This window comes from Petaurus breviceps, unplaced genomic scaffold (genome assembly GCF_028583685.1).
Source record: "Petaurus breviceps papuanus isolate PSGF00001 unplaced genomic scaffold, PetGlider_PUasm1.0 90897, whole genome shotgun sequence".
Taxonomy (NCBI): Eukaryota; Metazoa; Chordata; class Mammalia; order Diprotodontia; family Petauridae; genus Petaurus; species Petaurus breviceps.
This window is the reverse complement of record NW_027187374.1, coordinates 11636430-11648605: the sequence shown is the minus strand read 5'-3', so window position 1 is coordinate 11648605 and position 12176 is coordinate 11636430. Positions and strand designations below refer to the sequence as shown.

Below are 12176 nucleotides of genomic sequence, written 5' to 3'. Positions count from 1 at the left end.
TTCCCTACAAACTCTCCCCTCTGCCAAATTTCCCTCTTTCTGTCAATGACACTACCATCCTTAAAACTTCCCATGTTTGTAACTTTGGCATTATCCTTGACTCCTCACTATATGTATCTGATCACTTACCAGATCTTGGCAGACTTCACAGTATCTCTTATTTCCAATTCCTCTTCCCTCACATAGTTTCCACCCTAGACCCTAGCTTAAGCTCTGTTAATTGTTAACTTTTCACCTGTATTTTTGCAATAGCTTCCTAATCCTTTCCCTGTCTCATTTCATAGTATTTGAATCTGTCCTACAAACTGCTGCCAGAGTAATTTTCCCTAAATGCAGATCTGACCAAATGATTCCCTATCCAACAAACTCCAGTGGCTTCCTATTGAGGAAAATTAATAGAAAGCAAAAGAGTAAAAGAGAAAAAGATGACATTCAATTTTAAATTAAAACACTTCCAACCTAATCTATTTAAGCAAGTTATTGATTAAAAAAAATAAGATGGCCAAATGAAAGGATATAAACTGATTAATTTTACATAAAAATATAACCAGCCTTCATTGGTTGTTTGGAACAAGGGACCAAAAGATAGAATAGAATCTCTTTTCTTAGTACAAACAAACAAACAAAACAAAAAAAACCACCTATACAATCTGGCCCAAATCGATTCATTGAATGTTATTCCACTTCCTGTCTCTTGTAATCCAGCCAAATTAGTCTTTGAGCTGTTCCACACAAGGGATCTTCCACCTTCCATCCCCATACTTCTGTTCTACCTGCCATCTCACTTCCCTAGAATGTACTTCCTCTTCACTTCTGGCTCATATAGTCCCTCTATTTAAGATGCAGCTCAGGGACCATCATCTTCATGAAGCCTTTCCTGATCACCTCAATTGTTACTGTCTTCCCCATGTCTATAAATAAACTTTATGTGAATACTGTATGTATTTTCATATATATTTGTCTCTCCCACTTCAACTGTGAATAAAGATTATTTTGCTCTTTATATTTGCTTTCCCAGTGCCTAGTCTATAGTGTCTGGTACAGTGTAACCACTTAATATATATTTGATTGATTTTTTTCCTCTCACTAGTACTTGAGATTTCCTTGTCTTTTTTTACTGGCCCACTAAACTTCAGTTGTAGGACTGATGAGAATAAACCCAGCTTATTGTGGTTTTCTTCTGAAATGTTGATGAATCTATAAATTTCAACCATATATCTACCCACACTCATTTATATCTATAGTTTTTCCAAATAGGAACTAAGAAAAAAGAAGAGCTAAGGCTATAGAAAGAATATTATATAATGTCATTTGCTATTAGCATTAAAAACTCTTAGGAAACCACAAAAGGACAGCTTCAGAGATAAATAAAAGAAAAACTTCAAGACTAATTGTTACACTGTGGACTAGGGAGGAACTAAACTATGCTCAAAAGCAGTAGTTAGTAGCATCAAAGAAGGAAACAAGGCAGTCCTTCTCTTCATCAGGCTATAGATGTTCTGTGGAATCGATCCTTGCCAACTACACCCTTCCCCCACAGACTCATTCTGTTCTGCCCTCTAAATACCATGCTGGATGAATGAAGCCTTTGTCTTATCACATGGAGCCACCTTCCATGGTTTGGTAGTGGGGCAGTCCCAGTTATTACAACTAGTGGTAAGGAGAGAAGTGTTCATGAAATGCTGTGGTAGAACTCAATAATGTTTAAGTTTGCTGTAATTACATGTATCCTTGTTACTAAGCATTGTGACCATAAGGAAATCATTTAACCCCTATGAGTCTCACTTCCTCAACTATAAAATATCATCTCTGCTATAACCTAGTATATGGTCTTCAAGAATTGTTATGACTAAAAAAATTCGTCATCTTATACCCAAGTTTGTAATATGTCTACCTGAATTTAGCTGATTGGTCATCAGATAAGACCATTCTTATCCACATCCAACTTTGAAGCCCCCCCTGTAGTACCTACCAAAGCCTGCTCTACCCTAGCTTCACCTTTGAGAACCCACATCACATGCAGGCAACAGTGAGACATTTTGTCCATCTGTATGCATAATCTATATAGTGTTTTAGAGCTAGTAGGCATATTCACCGTACTCTTTTATTTAACATATGGAATAAGTGAGGGGTAGCAGAAAGGTAGCTATGGTAGCCAGAGAAACTGGTTTAAAATTCAGACTTTGCTGCTTACTGTGTACACAAAGTTGCATTGGTTAATTTAATTCCCTTGAGCCTTGATTTCATGCAGTCATTGGATTTATAGTTGCTAGTCACCTTAGAGTTAATCTAATTCAATTTTTCACTTTAACAATGAGGAAAATTTGAGTCCTAGAGAGGTGTTGTGACTTGTGTCATAGCAAGGAAGAATACCTCAAGTTGGTGGCTAGTTAGAACCCAGGTCTCCAAACTTGTCAATCTGTGTCAGGTTACCTTACTTTATATATATTATTTTGGTTGCATTCTAGTCCAAATTCCCTCTGATTTGGCTCAAATGGACCATAGTATTCAAATCAAATATACACTGAGATACAAAAATGTATATTGAGAGCTCTACTTTGCAGCCTTCCATTGTCTGCAAAGCCCCATTATGTAACCCCAGCCTTTTGAATGATCTTCTGTTAGGTCTGAGGAGTTCCCAAGGGATGGAGCAGTCCTAAACACTACTTGAAAAGGCCTTTCCCTTTAATATTACCTACCTTGTGCTCCCCACATTCACCATGTTGAGGCAAGTTTCCCCTTATTAACTGCATCATGTTTCGTCCTTTAGGTAGTAAAGTAGATAAGATGCCCAACTTTGAGTCAGGAAGACCTGAGTTTGAATCTTGCCTTAAATACAGGAGCTGTGTGACTCTGAAAGCCTTAGTTTGCTCATCAATAACATGAAGATAATATTAGCACCTGCCTCATCATGAGGATCACATGGTACACATAAAACTCTTCACAAACTTTAAAGGAATGACTACTATATAAATGTTAGCTATTGTTTCCACCAGAGATTAATAACTTGTCTGCTGGTGAAATGGTGAGGTGAGTCATAATATGGTTGAGTTTATAGCAGCAAACAATCCAAAACAATAATTCCTGCTACTCTCCTTTACTTCTCTGCATTTTATCTTTTCCTGCTTAGTTCATTGACATAGTCTGTAAAGGTTTCTAGTAGATATTCCCTTCTGTGTTTCTCCTTTCTTTTGAAGTAGGCTCATTGAAGCAGGTCAGCATTAGTAAGCTTCCTAGTAGAATATAAACTATTTGAGAACTGGCACTATTTACCTACCATTTATGTGATAAATGACATGTGCAAAATACTGTGTTACCAGTATCTTGTACACATTGGTCTTTACTAAATGTTTCTTGAATTAGTGAATGCACTGTGAAAATAGGAAGGCCACTGGATTTAGAGTCAAAAAACCTTGGGAAATGTAACTTTGCTAGGACTCAATTTCAGCATTTTTTGTAAAATGAAGAGCTAGAGTAGACTCTTTAAGGTATCTTCTAGATCTGAAACTTAGAGTTTGATTCTCCAGTGCTGCTGTTCACTTAATTTATCCTACATGTCCTAACCCCATATTTCTTTATAAAGTCTTTCTTGTAATAATGGTCTGTTTCCTCATCTTGTACAGAGAGATTTCTAATTTTTCCTTGGTCAGATTTTCACAATGAATTTTGTTTGACAGATTTGATGTTACGAGAATTATGACTACTATTAGCTTTGAGTTGCTGTCAGCTCTTCATTTTACTTTGAATTAATGCCAGAGTTGTCTTTGAACTAACCTTGATTTCTTCAGCTAGCAGTTCCTATTAATGGAATGGAAGCACAATACTACACTTCAGTATTCTTTGCGATAGAATTGAAATGAGTAAGTTTAACAAGAGAAGTAGCCTGGTAAAGGGTTGATAGAGAGCTGACTGTGGAGTCCAGAGGACCTGGTTCGGTACATAATGTCTGTGTGACCCTAGTTAAGTCATTCCAGTGCCTTAGGCAACTCTCGAAGAATGTAAGTTGCAGAAAAACTGCCAGTCTTTATTGTTAGTACCTTTACCAATTGGTATATTAGTCTTCATTCCTTGTTATCAGTGAAATCACAGGTCTGTTCCCTGTCCATAAGTTTAACAAACTTAGCTGCATAGCTTGGGATGGTCAAAACTAACCTTATGAGGGTCACAAAACTAACTTATCCTTGTGAGTAGCAATCAAAGCCAAATAACTTGACTTAAAGTTTTCCACCATTTTTTAGAGGTTGAGTTCTTCTGAGGGGTTATTTTATTTTTCTGACTTAAGGTTACAAATAAGAGTTTTTTCATTTTGCCTACATCTTGAACCACAGGGCCTTATTTGTTGGGAGTAGCTTAAGAAGGTCTTAGGCCAGTCCATCCCCTACCTTGAGACAAGTGAATGCCTAACTCTCCAAGACATTCTCTCTTCCTAATTGTGTCATGGAGGGAGATAATACACTTTCTTTGGCAACCAGTTAAGTGTTTTATCCTCCCAACTTTCAACAAGTTCTAGCTTATGACAAAAGTTTCACTTCTAACTTACTTAATCCAATTAAAGTAGGGAAACTGGGGTATGATTAGAGTCATTAGAAAAGAAGTAATAGTTCAAAACAGTAGCTTTGGGGTATGAGCCAGATAATTAGTAATAGTGAAGTTTCATGACTTAAAAAATACTTGGTTTTTGAAGAATAGGTTCATAATAGTGTGCAGAAGTGTGTGTAAGAAACTTTGTATGTGATGTCAGACTTATTTGACATATTGATTAGTTCTAAGATGATAAAGAAACAAGATACTCAGAAAAGTAATTTTTAAAAAGTAGCAGAAATGATCACTTCAAAAACTGTTTAATCTTGAACAATGAACTTCTGCCATTATGTTGTTCTCCTAACTAAACCCTTTTCACCTTGTGCCATATAAGGGCACTATTGGTAACTTTCCATTATATCAGCCTCTAAGCTTATCTGATGTGGAAGACACCAGTACCTCCTGCTTACATTTGCCTCAGCAACCTTGATCATCCATCATACCTGGTTTCAGAATAGGTATTCTAATAATAGTAAAACTGTGATTTTGAGTTAAGACCTCAGCTTACTCCTTATTTCTTCTTCATGAATTTTCATGTTAACCTCTGAGGACAATATGTTCTTTCTTAAAATTTCATCTTGTCATAGAAATTTACCCATTTACTTCAGCTTTGGGATTTTTTTCCCTCTTGAAAAAGGTTGACATTAGATTAAATTGATCTGTCCCTGCTCGTGAAGGTAGTTGTCTCTGGTGTTTAGAAGATAAATCATTTCATTTTGGATGATTGTTCAACTTTTACTAGAAATAATTTCATTGTCTAAACTATTCTCTTAAACTATCCTCTTATCTACCTGCATGCATGGTTGGTTGTTAATTATGTTCAAAATAATTGGTGCTTTTAATCTAAGCTAAAAGCATGACTTGAGAAAAAAAAATAGTAAAGGAGACTGAGGTTCAGACGGTAGGTAATCTTGTTCACATAATACTGTCCACAGGCATAATTAGTGGCAGTGCAATTTTGGAAGGATATGAGTATTGGAGACAAGACAGTATCATTGAGCGAGCAACCAACACAGTTTAGGTCCTTAGGAAAAAACCTGTTCAAAGACCCATATTAGAAATTCCATTTGCAAAAAAATAGTATAGAATTGGTACACAAGTCTGCTACATTTTAACCAAACCCAAAATATTACATTTGAAGATAGCCTGGTAAACAGCTCTTCTTAAACTTTTTTCCACTTGCAACCCCTTCAGTGCTTCTTAAACTGTGGGTCGCAACCCGAGTGGAGTTATGACCCACAGTTTAAGAAGAGCTGGATAATGGATGGAGAAGCCTAGTCTGAATCAGAACTGGGTTCAAGTCCTACTTCTGACATGCCCTGCAGGTGTCCCACCTGGGCACATACCACTTTGACCTTTCAGTGTTAACAGTCTTCTCCAGGTTTCAGAACAGTTTTTGACCTTTTGTAGAGGGGAATTTCATTGCAGGGAATTTCCCTATACCAATAGATTGACTGATTGACCATCCTCCCACCCCCCCACCCCAAAATTGGAAACAACTGTGTGTTTTTTAATGTTTGTTTACATAAGAATCAAGTATGGTATAATAGGAAAAATGTGACTTGGCAGTGAGAATTAGATTTGAGCTCAAACCCCAACAGTTAACTAGCCACTGTGTGGCTATCAGCAAAGCACTTTGTGTATATAAGCTTCAGTTTCCTTCTTTGTAAAATATAAGAAATCACTTTGAAATCAGGTGCTATATATGTGTAATCTATTTAAAGGGCAGTTCTATCTTCCAGGAACAGATCCCCTTTTCTCTCCCTTACCATATTTGGCAACAGAATGTATACTGCCTTTCCTCCCAGCTTAAGTCTGAAATAGGACAACTTTTTAAATGTCTCAATTAGCAATGTGCTACACCTAAAATGATAATGGAGGAGAGTGGGTAATGAAACCTTTGTTATAAAAAGGGAAATGCTTATGCTCATTTCTATTTTCTATTATACAAAAAAACTAATCTGGAATGTCGATTTAACTGACAGGCATTTTTTATACACACACATACTTTTCATAATTACCTATTCAAAATCAAAGTGGTATTTCATATGAACATGAACCTTTTCATTAAATACTTAAAATACCGAGTTTCTTGTGGTCCTTCTATATGCCATGATGCAATCAACACAATGGCAAGGACATCTGGAGGACACTCTTACTCTCTTTTCCTTTCTGTTCCCACACACACCATTCACCCCACCCCCACTTGAAGGGAGTTGGACCCTGTGCAGTGTCCACTTATTTGCCTTTTTGAGGTAGTGAGATTTTGATATTAATGAGGCCTATCACATAACAAAAATCAGCACTGGTAAACATAACATGTAAAAATACATAAAGGGTAATAAGCCTCTAGCATATGGGTAGATTCTATGAGAAAATTATGAAAAAATTTATAGTTAGAAGGTGGAGACATTTTGTGATCTACAGAAGAGGTAAAACTTGCAATTAATGAGATCATGCATTTATTGAAGTATATATTGTATTTGTAACTTACCTGATAATATTAACACACATGCAAATGGAATGGGTATACCAAATTGTTTTAAGGATTCTTGTGGCATATAGCAAAGCATGTGAGTTGCCTAAATTATAGTTGACCTGGGGGTTTGGTTGTTCATTTGGGTTTTGTTTTTATTTTCAAAATCAAGTGATTTTTAAATTTTTTTTAATACATGCTAAATAAACAAGATTAACAGAAGGACCTGGCCTATAAGTCTACATTTCATAACACATTTTCATTTGATGCTTAGAGATTGCAGAAAATTCTGTGTACTATGCAACATTCAGTATTATGGCATTCTTTTGCAAATAAATATAAAAGGTTACATAGAGCAATAAAGACAGGAACAACACTGAACCAACCCAAAAAGATTTCTCATAATATTGACATTTAAAAATACCTCTTACAATTTTAAAAAGAAAAAGGGAAATTATCCATCATTTCAATTTTTATAGAAAGGCAAAATAAATCATTATATTTAGTTGTGAAACTCAGGCTCAGACTTTTAACTGAGCAAGGAACATAGTAACTGTTGACACTTGTATTTTATGAATTGCTTTGACCAAAAGAATTAATTTGGTGGCAGACTTTCTAGCATTAATTCTTTCTGATAAGGCTGTTCCTAATCTTTAACTTTCTGATTTGGGAGGACCAGGTTAAACCTTTCTGGCATGATTTCTTTTTTTTTTTAAGCAATTGGGGTTAAGTAACTTGCTCGAGGTTACATGGCCAGGTGTTTCTGGGTGGGTGCTAAGTAGTCTGAGCCCGGATTTGATCCCAGGTCATCCTGACTCTGGGGTCGGTGCTCTTAGTTGCTGTGCTACCTGGCCGCCCCCTGGCATGATTTTTTAAGGGCCATTTCAAGAGGACTGCTAGGTTTATGTGTATATCAGGATTTGGGCAACTTACATTAAGGTTACTTGTGCCAAAAAGAGAGTTAATCTTTATGGAATGGTGTAGTTGCACACTTAATTTGCTTTGTATTGAATTGAGTTAACCACTAGCCAAACATGGACCCCCTACAGTGGTGGGAAAATGAAAAAAATATTTTTGCATTTTAGAACTTGCTTCTGTAAGTTCTTAACACTTCTTGAAGAAATAGAAGATGAAGAGCTGAAATCAAAGCTTTGGCTTGACATTTGAGATTTTTGGCAGTGCATTTTGAGAAAAATAAATACTTTTTACCTTCTGTGTGCCTTTATTTGTACTTTGAAGTATTTCAGTGACATGTGAGTTAACAGCCCTTAAGTTAATAACTTTAATTAGGGGAGAGGAGAAATATATAGAATTTAACCAAAAACATGTTAGCGATTTTCCAACATTATATGCAACACATTGGATTTCAAGGTTTGGGATCACAGTTTTCCAGTGATTGAACAAGCTGAACTTAAGTCGTGTGTGTGTGTGTGTGTGTGTGTGTGTGTGTGTGTGTGTGTGTGTGCGTGCACTTTATTGTATTAGTAGATAATTGATAGGAAACTGCCTCTTCATTCCATCAAGACTTTTTTTGCTCCTTAAGTTGATGTCTCTTACAATTGTCTTTTTAGTTTGCTGTATTGTTACTGTTATACTTTATGACACCCTGCAAAGTTATGACTTGTATGTGGTAAGCACAGTAGACATTTGATGTTTTTAAAAATTGAGTAGGTGTAATACTTACTGGTGTGTACAGGGAGAGTTAGTTGTAATGAAATAATGTTTCTCTTCTGTTTATAAGTGTTTTCTTACTGATTATTTTTAGGGACTCAAGGAGTTGCACCTGGTCCTGTAATTGGGTTACAAGCACCATCTACTGGTCTTCTGGGTGCTCGGCCTGGCTTAATACCCCTGCAACGCCCTCCAGGAATGCCTCCACCTCATTTGCAACGATTCCCTTTGATGCCACCTCGTCCTATGCCACCTCATATGATGCACAGAGGACCACCTCCAGGCCCAGGAGGCTTTGGAATGCCACCACCTCATGGAATGAAAGGCCCCTTTCCACCCCATGGCCCTTTTGTTAGGCCTGGTGGAATGCCAGGACTTGGAGGACCAGGCCCAGGCCCTGGTGGAGCTGAAGACCGAGATGGAAGGCAGCAGCAACCACAACAGCAACCACAACAGCAGCAACAATTTAGAAATGAAAATAGGCAGCAGTTCAATTCAGGTAGAGACCAAGAAAGATTTGGGAGGAGGTCTTTTGGAAATCGGGTAGAAAATGATCGGGAACGCTATGGTAACCGTATTGATGACAGAGATAATAGTAATCGCGAAAGGAGAGAGTGGGGAAGAAGAACCCCTGAACGAGACAGGCACAGAGACTTGGAAGAGAGGAGACGATCCAGTGGACATCGAGACAGGGATTCTAGAGAGAGAGATTCTCGTAGAGATAAGGAAGAAAATCGAGGAAAGGAAAAACCTGAGGTGACAGATAGGTCAGGTGGTGATAAACCCGTTGAACCTTCTAGTGGCCAAGTGGGAAATGCAGACACTATTTCAGAACTTGATAAAGGGGAGTCAACAGTTATAAATCCTACTGAAGAGTTACCATCAGAGGCTACTTCATCTGTTGATGAACCTGAAAAGGATTCTGCCTCAGGAGTAGAGGCTTCTCGCTAGAGACTGGAATTTGTCAAAATGTGACAGTGACATTGGAGCATAGAGCTTGAGGTGTACAGACAGATGCTGTATTATATTTGCTTCTGCTATATCACAGCCCCTCAGTAGTTGGTGGGGAATTATAAGCAATTTGATTGCTTCCCTTCTATTTAAAATAGCCACAAAATGACAAAAATATGAATAAAATATTACCCTTTTGCTGTAACTTTTTAAAAGTTTTGACTTTTAAAAGTTTACAAATCGTAATTAGAAGTGCTTTCTATTTTTTTTTTTAATTTAAGAAAAAAAAGGTAACAGTGAAAGCTCCTCAAACAATAGGGATGTTTTTAATAAACTCTATTTTCGTAACAAACTTTAATGTGTGCTATTCTTCCTACACTGCACTGAAGCGGAAAAGAAATGTTCAGCATCTTAAAGTTTGAGCTGTTAATGCTGTACTGAAGTCTAAATTAGACAGTTTAAATTGTTTATATTTGTTGGAAAAAAATACATCTTTGTGTAGTTGAATTCACAGGAGGTTTTTATTTGTAAGAGTTGATTTTTAGATGCATTTTAATCTACTTGACCATATAAGGTAAAAAAAAAAAGTTAGTGGTTTTTAAAATGTTATTTGAAGAGCTAATTGTTAGTGTTTGTGATTCGATCAAGGTTTTATTTTTCTCATTGATTCTGTGGTGTTGCCCTAATTTGTAGAAACAGAAGTTTCTTTACTGACACAATTGGACCCTTAAGAAAAAACAATTTGATATATTCAAATTTTCACCTGATATTATGCCCATTAAGGAATTAGGCTGTTTTTTTTTTTAACCCATAGTTTTGTTTTGTTTTCAGGTAGTTGAAAGGGTGGGGCTTGGAAAAAAAATCAAGACTCAAAACTACAGCTTAAAATATATTTTTTTTCCCTTAGTACTGAGGATTTTAAGATGCTACTTGTTTTACATTAACTCAAGCTTTCATTTCCTCACTTATTTTGTGCACTTCCTTATTGGGCAGAGGTATTCTTGCTGCATTTCTATGACACAAATTAATGGAGTTAAATTATCTGTACAGGAAATGAAAAAAAAAATAGCCAAAGCCAAAAGCAAATCTAAGATTAGGGAATAGGGTATGAGTGTTCATCCAGTGCCCTAGGAGAAGTTGAACAAAACAATCCAGACACTATGCTAAATTGTATTAATATTGTGCATTTTTAAAAAAACTGTCTTGGCTTTGATGTAATACCATTAATTTCTCTTCTCCCCACCTTCCCCCTAAATGAAGAGGCAGCTGCTCTCAATTACTTGAGTAATTTTTTTAATGCTGCTTTTTGCAGCAGGGCATTTGAAGGGGGAATGGGGGTAGGTGGAGGGCATTTTAATGTTCCTGCATTTGCAGAATAAAGGAGAAAATCCTGTTTACATATCTGTGAACTTAAAATTCCATGTGTTCAAAAATTTGTCTTTACTGTTTTTCTTCTTTACTGTTTTCTTCATGTTGGAACCATTGAATCGCCAGAAAGGATATTTGTATAAAAGCTGAAATAATAGCCTTTCATAGCCATTCAAGTTTTGATTGTTCAGAATTTACTTATCAGTAATTTTCCCAGAGAAGTTCTACCATATGTGACACAAATGAGTCTCTGGTTGGTACAATGAGTACCTATCTAATGTTTAAAAGAATGCCTATGTCCATGGATTATATTAGTGGAGATTTGCAAGTTCTACTTTTCTACTCCTTTAAAATGTTAATGTTTTTAAAATAGTATAATCCAGCTTGATTCAGAAAATTTTTCTTAAAGACATTTTTATAAATTGTTGAAACTGCTATCATTCTAGTAATGACATTTTACTGGATTTTATCTGCCAAGGTATTCTAACATGATTTATGTTAACTTGTTTTTCTAAACTTTATGGTCATCGTTTATTTGCTTTTCATTCAAAGCCTTGACTTGAATACAATTCATTTTACAAGTTACATAATGTAAACAGGATTAAGAGATAAAGGATAATAAGGACCACTTTTTGGGGGGAGAGAAAAAAAAAATCTAAGCATGCATAAAGACTGAAAAGTCCAGAAATAACACTCCACTTCAGTGTTTTGAATTTAGTTAAATAACTAACTTGAAGGGGTGGGGTTCTGCAGCATTTTATCTTATGGAAAGAGCTTGGAAACAGAATGTGCCAATTTCAGTTTTTATTATATACTAAAAGGTACTGGGCTCACTGGGCATACTCTAAGGCATGACTCTGGAAGAAAGGAAAAAAAATGCTAACTTGGCAGGTAAGTTTCTTACTCTTGGCCAATATGGTTTTAAGACTTAGATTTTGGCTTAAACCAATTGTAAATAAATGGAGATTTTCACAGAGAAGTAGAAATTTTGCCACCTGTTATATAAAAGCTGTTTGTTTCATGCTAGGACACCACATTATCTTGTCTTAAGCCATGGCAGGAGGATTATACTCTTTGTCCAAGAAAACTATCCTTTTATTGGACCTAAACACGGTCCATTATGAGCCAG

General features: G+C 36.2%; 1 protein-coding gene across 5 annotated transcripts in view; it reads left to right on the top strand.

Moving 5' to 3' along the window:
- SCAF4 (SR-related CTD associated factor 4) overlaps positions 1-10031 on the top strand; it is a 111354-nt gene extending 101323 nt beyond the window's left edge. For all 5 annotated transcript variants that reach the window (XM_069075002.1, XM_069075001.1, XM_069074999.1 and 2 more), the window contains one exon: positions 8823-10031. In XM_069075002.1, the coding sequence (XP_068931103.1) occupies positions 8823-9679 (857 nt within the window). In that variant the 3' untranslated portion in view covers positions 9680-10031. The remainder of the gene's footprint in view (positions 1-8822) is intronic.
- The last annotated feature ends 2145 nt before the right edge of the window (positions 10032-12176 follow it).